At 44.2% G+C, this 23,228-nt stretch overlaps 1 protein-coding gene across 1 annotated transcript in view; it reads right to left on the reverse strand.

Moving 5' to 3' along the window:
- The window catches only part of SPOCK1 (SPARC (osteonectin), cwcv and kazal like domains proteoglycan 1), a 527,247-nt gene that overhangs the window by 148,507 nt on the left and 355,512 nt on the right, over window positions 1-23,228 (reverse strand). Inside the window, exon 3 of the mRNA XM_021664934.2 lies at window positions 11,590-11,704. Coding sequence (XP_021520609.2) covers window positions 11,590-11,704 — 115 coding nt within the window. The remainder of the gene's footprint in view (window positions 1-11,589; window positions 11,705-23,228) is intronic.

Here is a 23,228-nt window from a genome sequence, read left to right on the forward strand (position 1 = left end):
TGAGAGCTGCACGTGTCCTCGTGGCCTTCAAAGTGCTGCAGAATCTAGCCCTGCCTTTCTTCCCAGCCTCATGTATCCACACTCCCTCACTCACCTCTTTCCTGCAGCACAGGCCTCCCCTTTTCTCACTTTCTTTTGGACATCAAGCTCTTTCCCTTCTTCCCTGACTTAAGGCCTTTGCAGAAGCTATTCTCCCCACTGAGAACACTTCTCCTCCTCTCTGCTTTGCTGGTAACTACCACTTTGTAATTTCCTGATAGGTTCTTCTTGCCTGCTACACAGAGAAAACAAATCCACTGAGACTGTGACATTATAGTAGAGAAAGAGTTTAATGTGAGCTAGCCAAGTGGTTGGACAGGAGTTTTCTTACTCAAATCAGCCTCCCTGAGAACTCAGAGGCTAGGGATTTTATGGATAATTGGGTGGGCAGGGGTCTAGGGAATGGGTGCCGCTGATTGGTGGGGGATGACATCATAGAGCTGCGAAAAAGGGTCCTCATGCACTGAGTCCTCCTCTGGGTAGGGGCCACAGGACCAGTTGAGTCATGAGTCCCGGGTCCAGGTGGAGTCAGTCAGATGCTTCAATGTGCAGGTCTGAAAAATATCTCAAAAGATCAATCTTAAGTTCTATAATAGTGATGTCATCTATAGGAGCAATAGAATACACAAAGTCACAAATCTTGTGACCTCTGGCCACAAGACTCCTGAGCAGCAAGGAATTAGAGAAAGGCAAGCTGGTAGACAATGGTTGGTTATTGTTTACCTACACCTATGTTTTAGCAGAATTCAGGACCTCCCATAATCCTAATCTTACAGCTTTTTATTAGTCTCACAAAGGTGGTTTTGGTCCCTGAGTAAGGAGAGGGATCATTTTAGAAAGGGACCTTTATTATCCTTCCTTCAAAGTTTAACTATAAACTAAATTTTTCCCATGGTTGGTTTGGCCTGTGTCTAGGAATGAGCAAAGACAGACAGCCTGTGAAGCCAGAGGCAAGATAGAGTCAGCCATGCTAGACTTCTCTCATAATCTTTACAAAGGTGGTTTTACCTTTGCCCTCTGCAGAGGCCTTCACTGTTCAACCAATCTAAAGTGACTCTTAAACTACTCCACTCTTATCCTCCTTAATCTTATCACAATTTATTAGATACTTAATATTTTTTCATCTGTCTTTTTCAATAGACTTTAATCTCCACATGGGTAGATGATGTCCACTCATCACAAAACTCCAAGCATGTAACACAGTGTCTGGCAAATGGAAGGCGCCCATAAATATTTGTTGAATAAAGAAATTATCACCAACTCCAACTTAGTGGGATCTGAATTAATGACCCTTAACCCACCATCACCAGAGCATGCACATGAGCAGTTTTCTGAGCTAGCCCTGCCGAAGTAACTACAGGAAGGACTCAAGCTCTAAAGCACTTCATCACTGTCACTATATTCAGCCATGGCCTCCCCTGATGCCTACCAAGAGAAGGAACCTAGCTCCAGGCCAGAGGGCCCCCTGTCACTTTGCTGTCCACTTGGGAATTCCTCACAACCGTGGAAAATTTGAGCCAGGTCTCCTCCTTTCCTTCAAGTCAATGTCACCCTTCCGAAGCTGGACCTGTAGTTCACTGGGAAGCATGACACCACAGCACCTCCAGCTGTAGATGCATCATGGATAAGGCAGGCCGAGAGAAGGACTTCTCATTACTCACTAACACAGTAACATTGGGTTCAATGCATGCCCATGAAAAGCTTCATTTAAGAGACTGTCTTGGAAACGTGCCAAGGTCCCCAAACTAATTAACTTTCATCTCTCCTGTCCTTCTGTGTACAAAGGGCCTGCCCTCTGCACCCTTTCTCCATGAGGAACATTAAAGACAGAACATTAGCTTGAGAACATTCTATTTAAAACAAAATTCCTTCTAAAGATAGCCTTGGATATCCACCTAAATCATTCTAAGTCCATTTTCTAGCCCAGAACCCACTTGGTCAGTGCCCCAGGTGGACCCTACCTTGGTGGCTCATATCCATAAAGAATGTCTTTCACAGTTCCTTGGTTGGAATAATCTGACATAAAATGTCTAAACTGAAGCCTCTGGGTTCGGATCTTGATGAGTTTCAGCAGAACAGCAAGTAAGTGACAGTAGATTTATTAATAATGAAGGAGAAGGAAAGTGATTAAAGAAAAATTAAAATGAAGAAGTGGGAAAATTCAATCTGATAACTGATTATTATTTTTTGAGATGGAGTTTCATTCTTGTTGCCCAGGCTAGAGTGCAATGATATGATCTTGGCTCACCGAAACCTCCATCTCCCAGGTTCAATTGATTCTCCTGCCTCAGACTTCCGAGTAGCTGGAATTACAGGCATGTGCGACCAAGCCCAGCTAATTTTGTATTTTCAGTAAGATCATGGATTTCTCCAAGTTGGCCAGGCTGGTCTGGAACTTCTGACCTCAGGTGATCTGCCTGCCTCAGCCTCCCAAAGTGCTGGGATTACAGGCATGAGCCACTGTGCCCAGCCTCAATCTGATAACTTTTATGAAAGAAGATAATATCTTTTGTGAGGAGGCCACACAGGTTCTTGTCTACCTGAATACTAGAAAATATCTACGGAACTTGCAAGGAATTTAGAACTCAAGATGGGCAATTTAACATCTTCAGTGAATTACAGGGGGGCTCAAGTTTGTTATTTTCTCAATGTTTAAGGAGAGATGTACTCATATTGCAATTCACACCTGTATGCTACCCAGCAAGACCTGACCCCTAATGGAAATCACACCTAGTAATTATGTATTCAAAATAGGCACAGCTACCTCAACCTCCTCTTTCTAATTCACTGAAATCTGATGCAGGAAATAAATCGGTATGAACATGTCTTAATAAGTAAGGACACCAATAAATACAGCAACTGCAGCCCCGTCATTCTGGGCAGAACCACAGAGGAGGGCAGTGCACTTAAGGGCATTTTACTAGAAATGGAGGTGGGAAATGAGAGGGCATTGTTAATCAATCTTTGGCCCTGCAAACAGCCATTCTCAGCTTTGCAGACACTCGACTTATTAGCATCTGAGCACGTGCACATCCTGGGAATTCAACCATAAAACATTCTCCATCTCCTACAGATAGAACATTGTTCAAAATCAGACAGTGATCCAGTGCTTTGGGGTCAATGGAATATACGAACTGCCCCCTCTGGATGTGGTGTTTTGTTTTGTTTTTTCTTTCCAGCAAGTGCAACCTGGATGGGAGATGACAGGCTCCCAGGGCAGAGGCTCTGGTTCTTGAAGACCACACATAGAAACTACCAGGCCAGTCAGGAGGTAGGAGACTCAGAGACCCAATGGTCAACCTTGGCAGGTAAACCTGCCCCACCCACTCCCATCTTCAGATGAAATATTTTTTTTAATGAAAAAAGACAAAACAGGGCAGAACAAGATGAGTGTGACACGTTTTGCTGGCAGTTTTCTTTTATTTTAAAAAAAGTATTTGTAAAATCAGCCCAGTGAATTTGCCTGACGATGTGCAATATCTGCCTCTCATTCTGTTCCTTAATCCAAGGGACTAAAAATTCCACAAAATTATTCACATCTCCATTATGAATTGCTTTTTACTCTCTGCTGCTCATCATCAAGATCATCTAATCAATAGTCTTTGTTTCCGAGAGAAAAACAAAGGAACAGAGGAATGAGGTGGCTTGAGTTATAAAATCTTGTTCAGTGAAGGCTCCACAACGAGTTGGGTCCTTACCCTCAGCACAGCCATAAAGTGCTTCTGCTGTTTTTTTTTTTAAAAAAAATAGAGACTCAGGCTTGTGGGTTCAAAGTAATTAAATATCTCTATCTTTAAGTGACGTGGTTTGAATGGTTACTTTCGGTAAAGCCACAAAGGGGAAATAGGAACTCAGAATTATTGCTTAGGGCACAGAAAGGAAGAAACAGATGAAATACCAGGGCATCGACTAGTTGCTTTGCAAGGGGCAAGGATCGGGAGAAAAGGGCCCCGACCTCTGTATAGCAGCACGTCTAGGGCTAGGAGCAGATGGGTTAGTAGTTTTACCACCAAGGGAAAAGCACATCAGGCTCCTGAGAGCTTGCCCCACGATCCACAGCAGAGGAGGCTGTGCAGCATAGGGAATGGGCATGGAATCTAGAAGTGCAGTGGCCTCCACTATGGTTCCAAATCTTCCCCTTACTGGTGGTGTCCAATTAGGACAGTTATTTATAGAACCTCAACAACTCCATCTGTAAAATGGGTATTATAATATGGACCTAGCAGACGATAGTGAGAAGTCAGTAAGATTCCTCCTGCAAAGTGTGCCTAAGACAAGGTAGGTTGTCAGTAAGTAGCATCCTTGAACCAGCCACTCTCCTTCTCGTCTTCTTTACTGTCCAGTGGCATTTATTTGCAAAACAACAGACCACAGTGATGATGTTTCTGTTGGCGAATATGACTGATTCGGAAGAGGGAAACCCAAAACTCCATGCATTAATTCCACAATCAGCACAGGAATATAGCACCAAGCTCTCATTGGCACCCTATCCAGATGCAGAACGCAGTAAATGAAGATCCTCTGAGCTTAAAGGACACCCCCAAAGCAATGCATGGGCCACCTGGAGAAGGGCATGAGCTACATAAATACAGAATCATAGAAATGGATGTGGGCACAATCACATTTTGGTCGCTGGCAATGCCTTGACTTGTGAAGTGCCAGAAAGCCATACAGACACCCAGGAATCACCCACCTCCTGCACGACCATGTGTCTTCCAAACCTCAACAGATATGTGTATGTATAATCAACCAGTTCAAAGCCCATGTAGCAGGAGGCAGTGCTTTGTTGTAAAACAAAACTGAGATGAAATAACCGTCATCCTTTCAAATATCCTCTGAGAGTTTGGTATTTGAGGCACATTCTGTGATGTACTTCTCTCTGACCTCAAATACTTTGATTCTTTTTTTCAAGTTCACATAAAAGACAGAAAGCTCTCAGATCGGTCTACTGTATCGAGAGCCTTGACTGGATCTGAATTCTTTGCTGGTGTGGAGAATTAGTTGTTATTCCAGATAGTTAAGAAGCGGAGATAAAGGGCCATTACATTAGAGAGGCCCAGCCCATTGGGAAGTCGGGCCATGTCTGCTCCTTATTTAAAAACAGATTAGTTCCCACTGCTCCCCAAAGGCTTCGAAGGGTACACTTAGATATTGTAAGTTCCATCCAGACATCTTTCCCTCCCATTCACAATACGCTTGCAGAATTTGAGAATGTGGCTTGTCTGGAAGGCTTAAAACAAATGCTTCAATTTTCCATTCTCCAAATGAAAATCAATGGCAACAGAGAGGTAAAATCAATGTTTCACACTCTGCAGGGAAACCTCCACCCCTTGCCCCACGATCTCCAGCCCCCACAGAACAATAAATCAGAACCAGCCATGCAGACTAGCAGAGAATCCCTGAGGGCAGAGCCCTCTGCAGGCCTGAGAACCTTCTGTTTATTATCCCCCTGCTCCCTAAGAGAACATTTTTCTTAAGAATGCCTATAGGCCGGGCGCGGTGGCTCATGCCTGTAATCCCAGCACTTAGGGAGGCCGAGGCGGGTGGATCACGAGGTCAAGAGATCGAGACCATCCCGGTCAACATGGTGAAACCTCGTCTCTACTAAAAATACAAAAAATTAGCTGGGCATGGTGGTGTGTGCCTGTAATCCCAGCTACTCAGGAGGCTGAGGCAGGAGAATTGCCTGAACCCAGGAGTCGGAGGTTACGGTGAGCCGAGATCGCGCCATTGCACTCCAGCCTGAGTAACAAGAGCGAAACTCCGTCTCAAAAAAAAAAAAAAAAAAAAAACGCCTATAAGAATGTTGTTAAAACCTAAGTCAGGAAGAGTAACACAATGTTGTAATAAAAACTCTTCTTCCACAAACAAACCCATTTACCAATGGAATCCTGGGCATCTAAAACCAGGGTGTGACTTCACTGTCTCTTGAAGGGTCTGCTTTATGATCAAGCCTTACAGAATGCTTAGGCACTCAATGACCACTACTCTGAGGACAAATGACCTGCTTTCTGTCATCATCAATTGGTCTGTATTCTCTAAAACTTCATGTAAATGGAAATTGTACAGTATCTCCTTCTTTTTGTGGGAGGGAGGTTTATCTCCTTTCACTCTGCCTCATTATTACCAGATTCATCCACATTGCTGGATGTATCAATAGCCTATTTCTTTTTATTGCTGAATAGTAATCCATCATGCGATAGGCCACAATCTGTCTACTCATTCACCTCTTGTTGACATTTGGGTTGTTTCAGAGTTTTTATCTACTGCACATAAAGCTGATATGAACATCCACGAGGGAGTCTTTAAATGCACATATGCTTTCATTATATTTTAGAATCAAATCTTTTGTTGTACATGTTTTGCAAATATTTTCTCTCAGAGTGACTTGTCTTTTCCATTTTGTAAACGTGTCTTTAGAAGACCACTGATGAAGTCTAATTTGTTGCTTTTCTTTTTCATTTATAGTTCAGGCTTTTCGTGTCCTACTTAAGAAATCTTAGTAAAACTCAAGGTCATAACTCTGTTTTCTTCTAAGCCTTCTTCCAAGACTTCTAAAAAAGCCTAAGCTCTTATATTTAGGTCTGTGACTCATTCCAAGTTATTTTTTATATAGTACATTATATAATGATTAAAATATATATCTATATCACTTGAGCTCAGGAGTTCAAGGTTACAGTGAGCTATGATCACACCACTGCCCTCCACCCAAATGACAGAGTGAGACTGTCTCAAAAAAATTATATCTGTAAATAATTTGGAGTATCACTAAAATATTCACTTATAAATAATAACTAAACAGTGTATAATAGAAATTTTTCTTTGCAATATAGAAACGACTTGATAGGTTTTGACAAAAACACACCAATAGACAAAACCCATGATTCGAGAAAAGAATGGAAAAAAAAATTCTGCAATATTTTCATTACTGTTTTTAGATAGTGTGATTATTGCCTATTTCTTGTTTCCTTTTACTTTTCTCCACTTTTAATGTTTTCTATAATAAGCGTCAACTATCATTACACCACACTAAATTTAAAAAATTTTTAAGTGGCTTAAGAGAAGGCTTCCTGACTCCCAGCTGTCTTCACACTGCTCTTTTGTGCATAACTGGCCCCTTTGGAGAATCTGAAAGATGAACATACTACAAAAATCTGTCCCTCCCAACCCCACTCAATATTGCTTAACAGCAGGAAGGTGTGAAACAAAGACTTTCTAAAGAGAATTCTCCAAAGAGAATGTGAGTTTACCTGAAACCAAATACAAATGCCACCCTAATCAAGGAGAAGAATTCCAGCAGGGCAGGGCTGGCTGCCTTGCTTGGCCCCCCACCGAAATTGCTTGCCTGCCGGCCCTGACACACCGCAGTCACAGATGTGTGTGTCAAACAGCTTCTCTGCTCACTCAATCTCCGCAGGCAAGGAAAGCTAATGAAATTCTCCTGCTGATGTGCTTGCTGTCCTTCTGTCTTGATCTGCTTGCAAAGACAGCCTAAGTCTGGAGCCTCATAATCAGCTAACGCTGGCCTGGCTGCCTCTCTGTCTGTGCGCACTCCTGACTGTCTGGCGGGTGAGATTTGCCTCTTGAGCTGCTGTGGAGGCCAGCTTGGCTGGCAAGATTGCCTACAGATGTTTCACAGAGAGAAAGATTACTTCCCTGATTGATGAATAAATAGAGTTGTCAACATGGTCTCCCTGGTCAGAGGGGACCCCTGGAGTATAATGTGGAAGGACAGATGTTTCTTCTGGGAAGGTGTCCAAGACCCTTCGAAGAGGTATGCATTCAACTGATATCGTGAGCTGAGTAATTCAGCCTCTAAGAGGGAGAGAAGGAAGGCTGGACACACAACCACAGCAAACACACTGCAGGGGCTTCCTGGGCCAGGCCACCTCCCAGATTTCATAAAGGAGTGGGCACGCCATCTCAGCCAGTGCCTCCTCTTTGGGCTGTTTTTCCAGTGAATTCATAAGCCCAATGATCAGAAATCCCATCATCTTCTCAGTCTACACCTGCTATGATTTGCAAAGAGGGCAGCAGAAATGACACTGTCATCCTCACATTAAACCTCAAAGGCTTCCTCTTGCAGAAACTGCAAACGCAGGCACAATCAAACTGGGTAGGGACCAAGGCACCTGCAATGAGTTACCTCTTACTCTGTAACATGCAACTTTGGAGATTTCTGGCCGACTTTCCAAAACGAAGTAGACAATAACAACTACTGTCATAATTGTTTTAGTAATTGTACCAACAGCTGTCTTTACTTGACATTAGGCTGTGTACTTTACACACCATCATTTTATTGAACTCTCAAACACACACACACAAAATACTCTATGCAAGGTTTCATAAAATTTATCACTCATATACCCTCCCTGTAAGAATTACTAGAGGACGTGTTCCAGCAAATGAAAAGGAGGAATGGTCGAAGCACTGTCATTAAACCTGTTTAATGGATAAGGAAGCACAAACTCAGAAAGATAAAGTAACTTGCCAAGGTCACTTGGGAAATAGCCAATCTGGGAATTGAGCCCAGATGGGTCTCCTTCCCGAATCCATGCTCTCAACCACTATAATTTTGTGGTCACCAGAAGACGTGGGAGATGAGGATTACAATTTTCAACACAAGCAAAAAAGTGTTGGTGCTTCCAACACAGAAACACGGTGTGCCCAGAAAAACACAATTCACACACCTGGATATGCCTGACTACCAAAGAGGCTGCTGAATAGGTCTCAAACAGATTTTTTTTTTTTTTTTTTTTTTTGAGACGGAGTTTCGCTCTTGTTGCCCAGGCTGGAGTGCAATGGCGCGATCTCGGCTCACCGCAACCTCCACCTCCTGGGTTCAGGCAATTCTCCTGCCTCAGCCTCCTGAGTAGCTGGGATTACAGGCACGCGCCACCATGCCCAGCTAATTTTTTGTATTTTTAGTAGAGATGGGGTTTCACCATGTTGACCAGGATGGTCTCGATCTCTTGACCTCGTGATCCATCCGCCTCGGCCTCCCTAAGTGCTGGGATTACAGGCATGAGCCACCGCGCCCGGCCGAGGTCTCAAACAGATTTGAGTTTAAAACTAAAAAGGTCTTCTCTAACACTTCCAGAAAGGGCTATCTTCTGCATTCTAGTTGGAAACATGCAACGGACTCTCCATCTTACACACACACACACACACCACACCACATATACACATACACCCCATTCACACACATCACACCCACATACCACCCACACATACATACCCACACATACACACACACAACACACACACCACACCACATATACACACACACCCCATTCACACACATCACACCCACATACCACCCAAACATACACACCCCCCACACACACCACACACCCACACACCCCATTCACACACATCACACCCATATACCACCCATACACCCCCCCACACACACCACACACCCACACACCCCATTCACACACATCACACCCACATATCACCCACACATACATACCCACACACCCACACCCACACCCACACACCACACACACCCACACACACACACACACACACACACACAGCTGAACAACCTAGAGCACCATCCCAAAGGGTATTTGGATATTTTTAACTAATATGGCCACATCTTCCACCATCAGAGAAGGAAGACACTGCATGCAGCAGGAGAGTCTAGGCTAGTTTTCTCAGATAATAAATACCTTAAAAGGAACTTTAAATAATAAACCTCTCCAAAACACGTTTTTTACATACCACTCCCCAATGAACTTGAAGTTCTTTCAGAGTAGGAATAGGGTCTCTTGTTTACCTCCGTAGCCTTAGTGCCTAAGGCCTCAATACCTTTTCGTTGAATATCAATGAATGAACGAGCAGACCATAACAGCTAGAATGAAGATAATCAACATATTGTAGTAGTGAAAACCATAAGCTTTGGAGGCAGACAGTCCTGGGTTTGAATCATGCTGTTGATTCCAAACAAATTACTAATGCATTGCTCCACTTCAGGCCTCTCATTTGTAAAGCAGAGACAAAATATCAAATTCACAAAATGGCTGGAAAAATTCAAGGAAACGGGTGCCGAGCACAATGCTAGCACAGGCTCAAGAATTCCAGGATGTAATCTAGCTTTATCACCAGGGAAAACAGTTCAGTCTGGGGACAGAGCAAAGCACATTATGATACCTTCCATCTTGGTGTTGTAGAGAAAAAGTCTGATTATTTTTAAAAGAACCTTGACAGTCCAGAGCAAGATGACCTTACAGGCTAGGTGTGATGCTGCAGGTGCCAGGCTTAGAGAGGCCAGAGGGGTATGGGGTGGGGGCTGCTCTAGATGCTCACCCCATGCCAGGAGCGCCATTTTTCTGCCAGACCATAATTTCAGAGGGCAGGAACTCTCCAGGCACATTCAGAGGAAACCACTTACGGGATTGAGGGAAATTTAAACATGCCCCAAGAGGAGCAGTCAAGGGGACCGGCATAGCTTGGACTTCAGGAAGAGAGGGAAGGGATAGGACCCACGCTGTATGGTCCCAGGTCAAACTGGAGTTATAAAGCAAAAGTTCTGGGGAGGCAGATTTCAGTGGGAATCTTTATTTATCTAAATTCAGAAAGGTTGCTTTATTTGCCTAAGGTCATGGTGCAGTGCAGGTGAGCAGCAAAGCATGTTGCCCAATTGGGAACTGGACATGGTAAGTTCAAAGCCTGACGCGACACCTCTCAATTGTACAGGCAGCAAAGAGGGAGGTGAAGAACATGCACTGAAGTTGCCATCCTCTCATCCCTGCCCCATCCAACTCCCTTCTTAAAGAAAGCCTGTTTGCATGTGTAAATTTGTTTGCTTTCATGCTTTGGGTATTTTTGCAGGACCGAAAGCAGAAGCAGTCTGAATTCAAAGACCGCATCCATCATTTGTGAAAGCTTAAACCCACTGGATAGATGATGCTGGGAGTGGAGTTAAGGGTAAGAGCCATGGCTTTAAGGACCCTAAAAAGATGGGGGAAAGTCCCTCCTGGGCTGGAGAAAAGAGGATATCAGGGGCTGTACCCCGAGGAAAAAGCATGTTCCCAGAAGGAATGGTGGTGTGGTGGTCCTGAAAAGGCAGGAAAAAAAGACTGGCAAAGATGCTATATTCTATGGGGACATGGAAGCAGAGAGCCCTTGGACCTTAAGGAACTTCAAAGAACCATCACAGTGAGGCTGTCACTGCAACCAGGAGACCAAACGCTTGGCCCTGCTTCCTTAGTTGTAAGTTTCCTGAATCGTGGCATTGCTCTGGGAGGAGAAAGGTCTCAATAATGACCAAGAAGAAATTTTCTGTTCATTTGTTCAAATCAGGGCTATAGTCAAAATGAAATAGATTTAAAGGAAATAAAGATGGACATTCTTTGTAAATCTATGATTGAGAACTGAGATTCCTACCATAGTCGGAGAACAGGCACCAAACACTATATAAATGGTGACCCTAACACTATGCTCTCCCCTCCCCATATTTCCCAGCCAAAGACTGCAAACCCTCACATCTGACAGCTGCAGAATACCTCCCGGCCTATAGCACCCCCCACCTTCCTGCCTTACCTGGGGAGCAGGTGCTTGCGGCTGACACACAGGGCGGTCTGGTAGTCCTGGGTCACACACACTTTGTGAGGGCTGCATTTCACCTTCAGGCAGGGGTCCTTGGATGGGTCCAGGGCTGAGGCAAAAACAACAAGAAGGAGGGTGGGGTTAGGACCTCCAGGGAAATTCAATTTTTGTTGTTGTTGTTGAGACGCTCTATTGCCCAGGCTGGAGTGCAGTGGCACGAGGCACACACCATCACACCCAGCTAATTTTTGTATTTTTAGTAGAGACGAGGTTTCACCATGTTGGCAGGCTGGTCTCAAACTTTTGAACTGAGGTAATCTGCCCGCCTTGGCCTCCCAAAGTGCTCTGATTACAGGTGTGAGTCACTATGCCCAGCCTTAATTTCTATTTCTACTTAAATAAACAAGTAGAAAATAAACCAACCATGTGTTTGCATGCATGTGTTTCCCCTCTGAGGCTGGAGGGGAATGGAATGAAAGCTCAAGCCAGGGGAAATTCTGTGTCTATCACACACATTCTTCCACAATATTGGGGAGCAATTCCTTTGTGCTTTGGGAGTTTCAGCATTTTCAGGTCAGGCAGGAATTACTTTTAAAAAATCCTTTAGAATCTTATGTGATCCAAGGAACAAGAGCCACTTTTCCCTCTTTGGTTATGAATCTGGTGTTTCTTTTTATGACTTCATTCATGCCTCATTTTACTTATTTCCTATAAAAAGTCCTTGAGGACAGAGTTTGTTGCTTCCATTCAATAAACACTCACTATGTGCATAAACAACCTATTTTAAGTTTCTGAAGAACTTCAGGATGTATAAGACAGTTTTGTGCCGCACAAAGTTACAATGTAACAGGGAGGGGGAAGAGCTTACACATAAATATTTATTGTGCAAGGCAGAATTAGATAAGGACCATGACGGGCATATAAAATGATAACAGAGCTCAAGAGAAAAATGAAGATCAATTTCTAGGGCATGAATTGGTGAAGCATTAATATGTGAATTGGATATTGAAGGATGGGCAGGATTTTGAAAAGCAAAGATAGAAAAGGCAATCCAGGCGGGTGAGCTGGCACGCAAGTGCAGGAAGGCATGTTCTGGCAATCATAAGATACTCAATCTGACTATTAAGTGTGGTTTGTGGGGAGGCAGTAATGAGATGGGGGGATGTTGATTCAAACAAGTAACTCCAGAAAGGGTCTCCAAAGACAGCAGTTCATATATTGCAACATTTCCGGGAATAGGCTAAGCAGCAGGCCCTCGGCTAATCAGCACTCTGCATGCTGAGGTGCACATGCTCATCATTGGCACAGAAGAGGCCTCGGGGAATTCTCTGCAAAACAAAAGCAATTGTGCCATCTTCCAGCTCCGGGGCCTAAAGCCTATTAAGCAGTAAATCTTTCATAACTGCTCTCCACAGTCAGGAGAGGTGATGTCTCCTCATGACTTCCCCATGCAAACATTTGGTTCAACAAATTGGCATCCTAAGCAGGTACAGCAAAACTTCTGTAAGAAATGGCATGGTGAAAAAACCAAAACAAACACAAAGAAATGCCACAGTGCTCTTAACCACTGGACTCAGCCTTCCTGACTCCTCAGCATGTAGAGGATATCACCGTTCCTCTCCTCCTGCCCAGGCCCAGAATCTGTGCACTACTTTCTTCAGATGCTTGTGACAATTTCTCAAGAGTCCTGAACACACAACATCCAAAGGCCTTTCTGCAACTTGAACAGCTTAGCTGGCTTCCTCCACTGCAGCAGCTTCAGCAGCTGTAAACAGAAGCCATGCTGCATGCTCAGGCCCGTCTGGGAAGTAACAAGACCCAGGGCCTGGTCCTAGGGGAGTCACCTGGTACAGTCTATTCCCCAAGGGATGTGGCTCTGATACTTGGAGCTTAGCAGAGAGAAACAGGCTATGAGATAAAAGAGAGGCTGATTCAAGTCCCAGGGACAGGGTGTTCATTCACTCAGAGCTCTGAAGCTGAAGCCAGCTTCTGCAAGGCAGGTGGCAGGGCCCTGTGTCTGTCTGCAGAGTCTTCCAAGGCTGGGCCTTCCAGAAACTTGCAGCAAGAGCTTCCTGGTCCTGAGTGGAAGTCTCTTGGTTCCTGGGGATGTCTACATGAGAAGCCAGGAGGCTGGGGCAGTCTCAGGCCAGTGCGCTGCCCCCTAGCCCAACCCTGGGGCTGCAGCTCTGCCAATTTTGACTGGTTCTCCAAGAATCATCCAAAATTGAGTCAACAATTAAGAATGATTACCAGATGACCACTAATAATGAAAATTTCTCTAGGGTCCTGAACAGATAAATCCAAAGGTGTTTCTGCTGCTTAAACAGCTTAGCAGGACATGCCAGTACTTCATTGTCCCTTCTCGCACTTCCACACACCACAGGATGAAGACATCTATAGATCTCAAGACTTGGGGACTAGACCCCTGGCAGCCCCCGCTATAGTTACCAGCATTTTCCCCAACAGATGCCAAGTGCTGCAGCAGACAACTTGAGATTTTCACTAAAGTGGATGTCGCAGATGGAGAATAACAGGCTGGCCTAGGGTGATGGGTATCAAAATCTGCAGTACTTACTACACAACAAGCTTTGTGGCAGAATTTGAGTTTATTTTTGCCTCTGTAGCCAATTATGTTAACATGTCACATTGCCCCTCCCCACCCCATGGCCTCAATGGACAGTGCAATCACAAGGACCATGAATCAGCTGAGCAGAGCCGGGAACAGCACAGATTCCAGGGCAGGAGCTTCTGGGACTGAACTCTGCCTCTGCTGCCTGTTAACCTTGCTATACCTCTCTTTCCCCTTCTGTAAAAACGGGGATAACAACAGTACCTGCTATTGCTTCGTGGTTATCATAAATATTGAATGAGTTAATATCTGTAAGTACTTAGAACAGACCTGGAACATGCTAAGCACCTCGTATGGGTTTGTTAAGTTTTTTTGTGTTTGTCTTGTGTACCCAAAGTAAATAATAAGTTTTCATAATAACAAAGAACCATAGTTAACACTCACTGAGTGCTTCTGACATACAGGCAGTGAGCTAAGCCCTCTGACTGGATTACCACATTTAATTTTCACAGCCACCAAAGGAGGTAGCTGCTATTAATGTGCAGGTCTTAAAAAGAAATTGCTAATGAGAGATGCAAAGGGTATTTGCAAACCTGGTCTGTGACTCCAGAACCCAAATTCTTCACAAGTGCATGCCTCAAGCATGAGAATCTCCTAGAATCTTCTTTAAAAAGTTGACTGGGGGGCTCACCTCACACCAGGAGCCCAGGTGCACCATATTCTTGAGAGGACTTTGGGGCAGAATGAGACTTACCAGGTAAAATGAGGGGGCAGCCAGAGGACCTGGTGCTGCAGAGGCTGGGCCACTATTCCCTCTCAGTACACCCACAGGAGGAGGTCACCAGCCCTGATCTTCCCTCAGAGGATGGAGTGCCCAGCTCTGGACACCTGAGCCCTCAGCCCACCCCCTCTGAATGCAGCCATCCCCCAGCTGAGTCAAAAGAGCCAAAGTCTGGTCAATTTTGTTCCTGTCATCTTGTCATCTGTCACCCTACCTTAGGCTAACTCCTACAGACCACACTCCACTTCTGGACGTTAACATTTCTTTAAAAACAGAAAGCCTCCAACACAAAATACTAATAAATAAAAACTGTTATTAAACTCCCTAGACATACTTAACAATTTGCATACAGAAATCAAGTCTGCTAAAAATCAATTACTAGGGTCTGAATACTTCAAACATGTATGCGAATTATTTAGAGTAAATGAACTTCACAGAGCAACAGAACAGTAACAAATCAAGCTGTCAGAGTTTGTTTAATCACCTCGATGCATTTTGTTTTCGGAAAACAGCAACACTGGGATTGAAAGGGGATGAGGACTGTGTCATTTCCATTTAAACACAGGCCTCCCAAATACGTTTTTCCCAGCAGCCTCAATGCTCAGGGTGATGGATGCTCTGGAAAGGCACCCAGCACGACTACTGGAAAGGACTGTGGCTCCACTTTGTAAAGGGAAGGATAAGAGAGCTGAATAATAAGTGGCATTTGGGAGACCTTTTAGTAAGTAGGGGAAACTGCAGGTGAGAAGGTAGAGGAGAGAGCTGAGTCTAATAACCCTGAGCAGGGTTCGAAGTTTCCTTGGCATGGTGTTACTGATTTCTTGGGGACCTTGCTCCAAGTTTCAATCTCTCTCTGCATATGAGGAGTGACAGGATGCAGCCATCCCCAGGGGATGGCCAAGCTCTGCGTCCTCTCTGCCTCTTCTATCACCAAACCTGCAGGACTCCTGTGGACCCAAACAGGATAACACCCTAGCGCAGAGCAGGTGCCCACCAAAGGTTAATTTTATCTCTCCCACCTATATGCAGAAACTATTCAAGAGTCAACGGGCACACAGCATAGATCCAATTATTTTTTTCAAAATGACTTTTTACAAAAACTTTTCTCAAGGAACAAACCAAGAATGAATTAATTTAAAGAGATTTGTTAAGCTATAAAGCATTGAATTCAAAAGCCAGTTAATTACTGGTTCTGTGTAAGTTTTTTATTAATTAATTTTATTTTTAAGCTCACTACTTGGTCTCAATTAAGGTGGTGATATTTTAATTATCTTAATTGTTTCTGAACTTGTTTTTCAGTTCAACGAGTTATTTTTTAATTAGTTACATTGATTTTAAAATCCTGAATCAAGCCTTTGCACTCTCCTTGAGCACATCCTATAGGCTAATTGGCGAAGGGTCATGACACCTGGCACAGCAGAGCTTGATACCACCTCAGAGATGCTGAGATGAGAAGGTTCCATTTTGTGGGTTGGCCCAAAGGGTCCCTCCCCTGGGAGAAATCACACACATTTGTGTTTATTCAATTAACAGAGCATCAATCGGTGTAAAGCATTTTTCTGTAGGCTAAAGGTGAATACAAAAAGGTTAGCAAAAAGATGTTCTTCCAGCTCTCCGGGGGTTCACAGTTGAACATAGGAGACAGGAGAGAGGACAGTTCTATGGGGAACAGGTAATATACCTAATTCAGCCTTTCAGGGGATCATGCGAGACTTTCTAGGCAGACTGACATCTATGGAAAAGCAGGTCTAAACCAGATAATAGCATAAGGAAGAACACTCTGGGTAACAGGAAGCCATCCCCAGAGGATGGCAAAGCCCTGTGTCCCCTCTGCCTCTTCTATCACCAAACCTGCAGATCTCCTGTGGACCCAAACAGGATAACGTCCCTAGCGCAGAGCAGGTGCCCACCAAAGGTTAATTTTATCTTTCCCACCTATATGCAGAAACTTTTCAAGAGTCAGCTGAGTCTTTCCAGGGATAAGAAGGTTTGTGGCAGGCTTAAGGATCCAAGTGTTTTTTAGGGCCAGCAGCAGCTGGAGAGGAGATGGAGCCTGGTCCTGGAGGGCCTGGGAGCCACAGGGACCAGGCTGGGGAGCCAGGGCCTTTGAGTTCCACAGTGCCTTCAACCCAGCATGCAAGAACCTGTGACCAGACTAGTCAGGGAAGAGGGGCAGGAAGAGGGAACCCCAAATATGCATTTTATGTAGAAAATGGCACTTAGTAAGAACAGACACACTGACACACTTCAGATTCTCGTCCTGAAAATGAGAGGGGAAGTCAAGGCTGGAGGGCCCAGTGATCAACTCTTAGACTCCCTTTTCCCTGCCAGGAACCTCCTTCCTCCCTCTCCCTGGGAACATCAAGCCACACAGGATTCTGGGAGGCACAAGCCTATCTGCTGAGACCAGTAAGCAAAAGATTGATCTGAAACAGTGGCGTGGCTGGGAGCGGTGGCTCATGCCTTTAATACCAGCACTTTGGGAGGCTGAGGCAGGTGGATCACCTGAGGTCAGGAGTTCGAGACCAGCCTGACCAACATGGTGAACCCCCATCTCTACTAAAAATACAAAATTAGCCAGGTGTGGTAGCACTCACCTGAATCCCAATTACTTGGGAGGCTGAGGCAGGAGAATCACTTGAACCCAGGAGGCAGAGGTTGTAGTGAGTTGAGATTGCACCATTGCACTCTAGCCTGGGCAACAAGAGCGAAACTCCATCTCAAAAAAAAAAAAAAAAAAAAAAAAAAAAAGTGTAAAACAGCAGTGTGAACTCCTGGCCCACTTTGGTGACTTCCAGAATCTTCCTCAGACAAAAGGCCACTCAATTTGCAAAAAGTCCACAAAGATGGCCTGTTGTCTCACTGCTGCTTTTAAGACTGCCCTCTGCCTGAGTCATGCTAACCCAAGGTTCATGTGAAGAGCAGACACTCCCAGTGATTCATTAGGAGTGACTTAATGGACAACTTACAAAGAAATTATCCCAAACTGTGAAAACCTCGTCAAGCTAAGACCAGGAACATTTATTGCAGCTTGTCTGTCCCCATGGTAACCCATGCAGGCAACTTGCCTCCCGCGTCTCCAGAGAGGCTTGTTCACCAGCTGACAACAGAGCCTTGCAGAATATAAAACAGAATATTCTGCCCATAGGATTTTGCTGTAACCAGGGAAGAATGGCAGCTTGGAAAACCTCACCATTCTTTCCTTTCATATTCAAGAGGCTGGCCAAGTTCTCTGAGGCCAAACAAAGGGTCTATTGGTCATGTGTCTACATAGGGCAGAGAGCAGAGTGACATAAAGGTGAACTCCTGCATCCAAGGATTGGCAAAGTGGAAGGGAGGGACATGGGACAGACACAGACAAAGAGGCAGAGGACAGAAAGATGAGTCTGACCAAAGATAGCCCTCCTGGGAAGAGGCCTTTTCTTTCCCCTTTAAACTGAGGGCCTAGGGACTTCTTTCTGTGTCAAAGCTAAAAGCATCTTCTCTGTAACGTTATTTGTGTATGTGAGTGAGGTGGGGTAGTGGGTTATAAACTGCTAACAGCCTTTTTTGGTGTTCAATTTTTTAGTCGTGCCCTTAAGTAACAATTGTTCAATGTAGATAGATGGGTATTTAGAAGTTTATATTATCTTCTCAACATTTTGGTATATATGAAAATTATAACAAGAAAAAAGGGAAAAAAAAAACATAACTCAGCAAGTGAACATATTAGGCAAAAATGTTTATCTTCGTAATCTATAATAAGGGAAAATTATAATAATTGGAATGTCCATCTGTGTTAGTCGGCTCGGGCAGCCATAACAAAGGTACCACAGACCGGTGGCGTAAACAACAGAAACTGACTTTCTCACAGTTTTGGAGGCGGAAGTCTGAGATCAGAGTGCCAGTGAGGTCAGGTTCTATGAGAGCCCTCTTCCTGGCTAGCAGACAGCCAGCTTTTTGCTATGCCCTCACATGGTCTTTCTTCAGTGCAAGCCACTGGAGAGACACAGCAGCTCTCTCTGGTGTCTCTTCTTAGAAGGACACTTACTCTATCAGCTCAGGGCCCCACCCTTTGGACCTCTTTTAACTTTACTTACTTTCTTAGAGCCACCCCCCCCCACCCGCTGCCGCTCTAAATACAGACACCCTAAGAATTGGAGCTTCAACATGGGAATTTGAGAGGGACAAAAACATGCAATCCAGAACACCAACTGTAGGGAAATGGTTTAATTACATAATCCATTTTTTAAACATCATGCAGCTATTTTACAGAAACTAGTAGATCTATATATGGTAACATAGGAAGGATTTATGATAAATTAAGTGAAAAAGCAAGGTGAAGATGAGAAAACTACTTTGAAATGAAGTAACTTCCCAGCACCATAAAGCCTTAATGCCAAAGCCAGTACTCAGAACCAGAGCTGCCTTCTTCCAAATGAAGTGCCCTTCCCTTCCCTACCCCTCCTCTCCCCACAGCCACAGCCTCCGCCCCACTTACAGATCAGGGCCCTCAGTTTCTCCTGACTGCCCTCTATCTCAAATCCTGCCTGCAGCAAGGAGACAATGACAAGCCATAACCATGGCCAGGCTCCAGAGCAGGTGCCCAGCCCTGGGTGATCTTGGCATTTGTCTCTGAGATGAAGGAGTTAAGGACTACTCACTACTGAGAATGGCTGGGAAGAGCTTGGCCCTTCTGCTCACATCCAAAGCAAGACCTTATGAGCAACCACTGATAAGCCCAACATGGTAATTTACACGTCCTGATTATTAGAAAAGAAGGCGTTAAGAGGGGTCTGCCAGAGCAGCTGTGGAAACGTGATCCATAAAATCAACGACCACAAAATTTTTATTAGCTTGGGCAGCCAAGCCTCCCTCTCAAAGCTTTCATCAGACATTTTCCCTGTTCCCCAGCCTCTCTGACAAGGACCCTCACTCAGCATTTCCAGCAAGAAAATGATTTCCCTTTGAAAATGGGGAGGGAGTGGGGAAAGGCAGAAGAAGCAGAGGGGGATTAAATAAAAAGGAAGGGGAGGAGAACATTACATACTCTGTCACCTAATTAGGGGGCTGACATGGAGACAATGACAACCACCAACTGTAGAATAATGTACTATTATCCTAATTCAACAATAAAGAAACTGATACAGACATCAGATCATTCTTAATTTACCAACTGGTAACTGAGAGAGAAATGGTAAGCCTGCTTGTGGTCACACAGGCTCTGAGCCTGGATTTTAATCTTGGTGAGTCTCACACCATAGTTGATAGTTGAAGTCACTAAACCACTAATGAAAATAACTAATGATGGGGATAAAGGTGACAATTAAAATGCCAAGTAGCGATGAATCACACCCCTCTGTCCACCTTCCCCAAAACTCATGTTACCCAGAAGATCTCATTAAAAAAATGCCTGCCTGTGGAAAAAAAAAATTGAGCTATCAGAAATCAAAGTCAAATTGTTGGCTATCTTAGTAAGTTTGTATTACTTTTATAATGAATAAGAAAGTGAAAGGTGCTTTTCAAGGCAATACTGCTGCCCCGTGAACTTAACTCCCTCTGAGTTAAGAAGCAACAGGGACCAGGTGAACTAGCTGTGGTTCCTCCCATGAAGGGTTTCTGTGGCGCGTGCATATGTTCCACACTGCGAATGGGGAGATGCATGAAGCCCACCCGGCACAGCACAGGATGGGACAGCGCAGGCAACAGGAGCTGAGAATGGCATTGCCTCTAAGTAGAGAAAAAGATGCCATCCAGAGAAGTCTTCACCTTCTCATCCATCACAATGGCCAGAATTTATTAAAATGCTATAATAGTAAAGGTACTTGGCTTCTATTTCATTATAATTGACATAAATTATTCATAAGACATTTATGAACAGACGAGAAAGATTTACTCAAAATACAAAAGAACCAGTTCTATAACCTAAGAGAATAAGAGGGCATAAAAAGCATAGTAAAAATCAAATACTTCCTGGAAAAAAAAAGTATACTTAAAAGATCACTGTGGCTCATAAACTCTATCTTTTGTACCTGTGCTTCACTTTAATGCAATTAAAATTTCTATAAAAACATGGAGCTTTTCCCAGGCCAAAGACATCCAGAGAATTAATTCTTTTGGTGCTGATCATTCTGACATTATTCAGCAGCCATGGTTGTTGATCATGGAAGGACTGGGAAACTCAGCAACTCTTAAGAATTACCACCAAATTTTTAGTGTACCTAGAAGATAAGAATCCAAGCATTTGGATCAGAGAGATGCAGGTTTGAGAGGAGAGAGGCAGCTGTGCCACCTCTTTTTTTTTTTTTTTTTTTTTTTTTTTGAGACAGAGTCTCACTTTGTCACCTAGGCTGGAGTGCAATGGTGCTATCTCGGCTCACTGCAATCTCTGCCTCCCAGGTTCAAGCGATTCTCTTGCCTCAAGCCTCCTGAGTAGCTGGGATTACAGGCGTGCTGTGCCGCCTCTTTCTATGAGATATCTTGATGGGTTACTCAACTCTCTAGGATTCAGTTGCAGGCAAACAGATCCACTTTACTGAGATGTTGTGAGGATCTGATGGGATAACACATGAAGGTTGTCTAGCACAAGGCTGGCACATAGTTCATGCTCATTTATTATCCTCATGGCTCATTTATTATCCTCGTGGCTCTTGCCAGATCTTTTTAGCTTACTCCTAAAATACAGAAAATGGATGTCCACCAAGGGCAAGGGGACCCAGGACACTTCAGAAACACAAGGTCTGTTCAGTCTTTTCAGCCTCAAAATGGTAGAGTAAACTCTATAAGAAGAAACATTAAAACTTTTCAAATGTCCTGAAAACTTCTGCTGACTAACCACATCCACACCACTGATGAAGCCACCCTACAACAACCAAGCAGTTCATGCCTCTCTAGGAGAGCCGTACTCTGCCTTGTCTCTACCCACAGATAGTAAGGGCTGGGAATAAAGGATGAAAATCCTCTTCCTCGCCTAAGTTCTGGGCACTAAGTTCACACTACAGAGCCTTGTACACAAACCTACGATCATGCTCTTTTTAAGAAAAGCTCTCTGGGCTTTGAAAAGTCTCTATGGAAGAGTCGTGGAGTTTAATTGTTAAGGTATCCTAAGGGCCTACATTCAAGCACCACTGGTAAGAGGCTAGAAAAAAAGAAGAGCCTGGTTAGGGAAACAGAACCTGGCAAACAATGTTGATCCAAGCAGACAAGGAGTTGAGTCCAGGGAAGTTGGTGGTAAGGGGTATACTGGAGACATATGGGCGGGCAGAGTTCAACAAGGCAGGTGTGGCGTATAAGGCTGGTGCTCTCTGATCCTCAGCCTGTGAATGTCTTCTGCCCTCTCCCACAGAGCCTGGCAGAGATAGTGTTAACTGAAACCAGAACAGGAAAGTCTGTAGGAAAAGCCTACTCCAGATTGGAAACAGGGATCTCAAATCACCTCTCAGATTCTCAGATGAAGAGGTCACTTCTGCAGTATGGCAGCCAATGGAACAGAGCTCCAGGGGAGCACTCTGGTGAGATCATCTCTCAGCAAGTCTAAAAACCAGCTAAAGGAAGGGAACAGGTAGCACTACACCATACGCATCTAGCACAACCTGGCCACTTCTTCTTTCTCTTGTATTCCCATAATCCAATCTAATCCTTGCTTCTCAGACTATATGGTAGGCCAAGGAGAATGCAAACCTAAATTGAATCTCCCTGCAGCATCTATTTCACTAGATGGTAGTAGATAATCTAAAACTTTGTAGGTTTTTTTTTAGAGACAGGATCTGGCTATGTTGTCCAGGCTGGTGTCAAACTCCTGGCCTCAAGCAGTCCGCCCACCTCAGTCTCCCAAAGTGCTGGAATTACAGGCATGAGCCACTGAGCCTGGCTAGAACTTATTTATATTAAGGCGATCAATGATCTACTATGGAATAGAATGCAAAATGTATAAACTTGTATAGAAGAGACTTCAAGAACACATGTCTCACAGTGGATTCTGCTCCCTGAACTTCAAAATAGATGTGTGCTCTAACTTGTCTTTAGGAGCTCTTTGGTAGAAAACTTTGAGCAGTGTTGAAAGTACTGAACAAGTTTAAAGGGTCCTAGAATGAAGTGGTCAGCTCTCCAGGGTACTGTTATCTAAGATGGAAAATCAATACCAGTAAAAGTACATACAAAGAACTCTCATAGCAAATTCTTCATTCTTGCAGGACCAGAAAGCAGCTCCCATTAAATATGGCTAATCGAAAATGTATGCCATGCCCCCTGAAAACAGACTTCCATACCATCTCTTCCCTGGAATCTCAATCCCACAGGTGAAAG

Source organism: Aotus nancymaae, unplaced genomic scaffold (assembly GCF_030222135.1).
Source record: "Aotus nancymaae isolate 86718 unplaced genomic scaffold, 86718_ANA_hifiasm-v0.15.2.pri h1tg000064l_1, whole genome shotgun sequence".
Taxonomy (NCBI): domain Eukaryota; kingdom Metazoa; phylum Chordata; class Mammalia; order Primates; family Aotidae; genus Aotus; species Aotus nancymaae.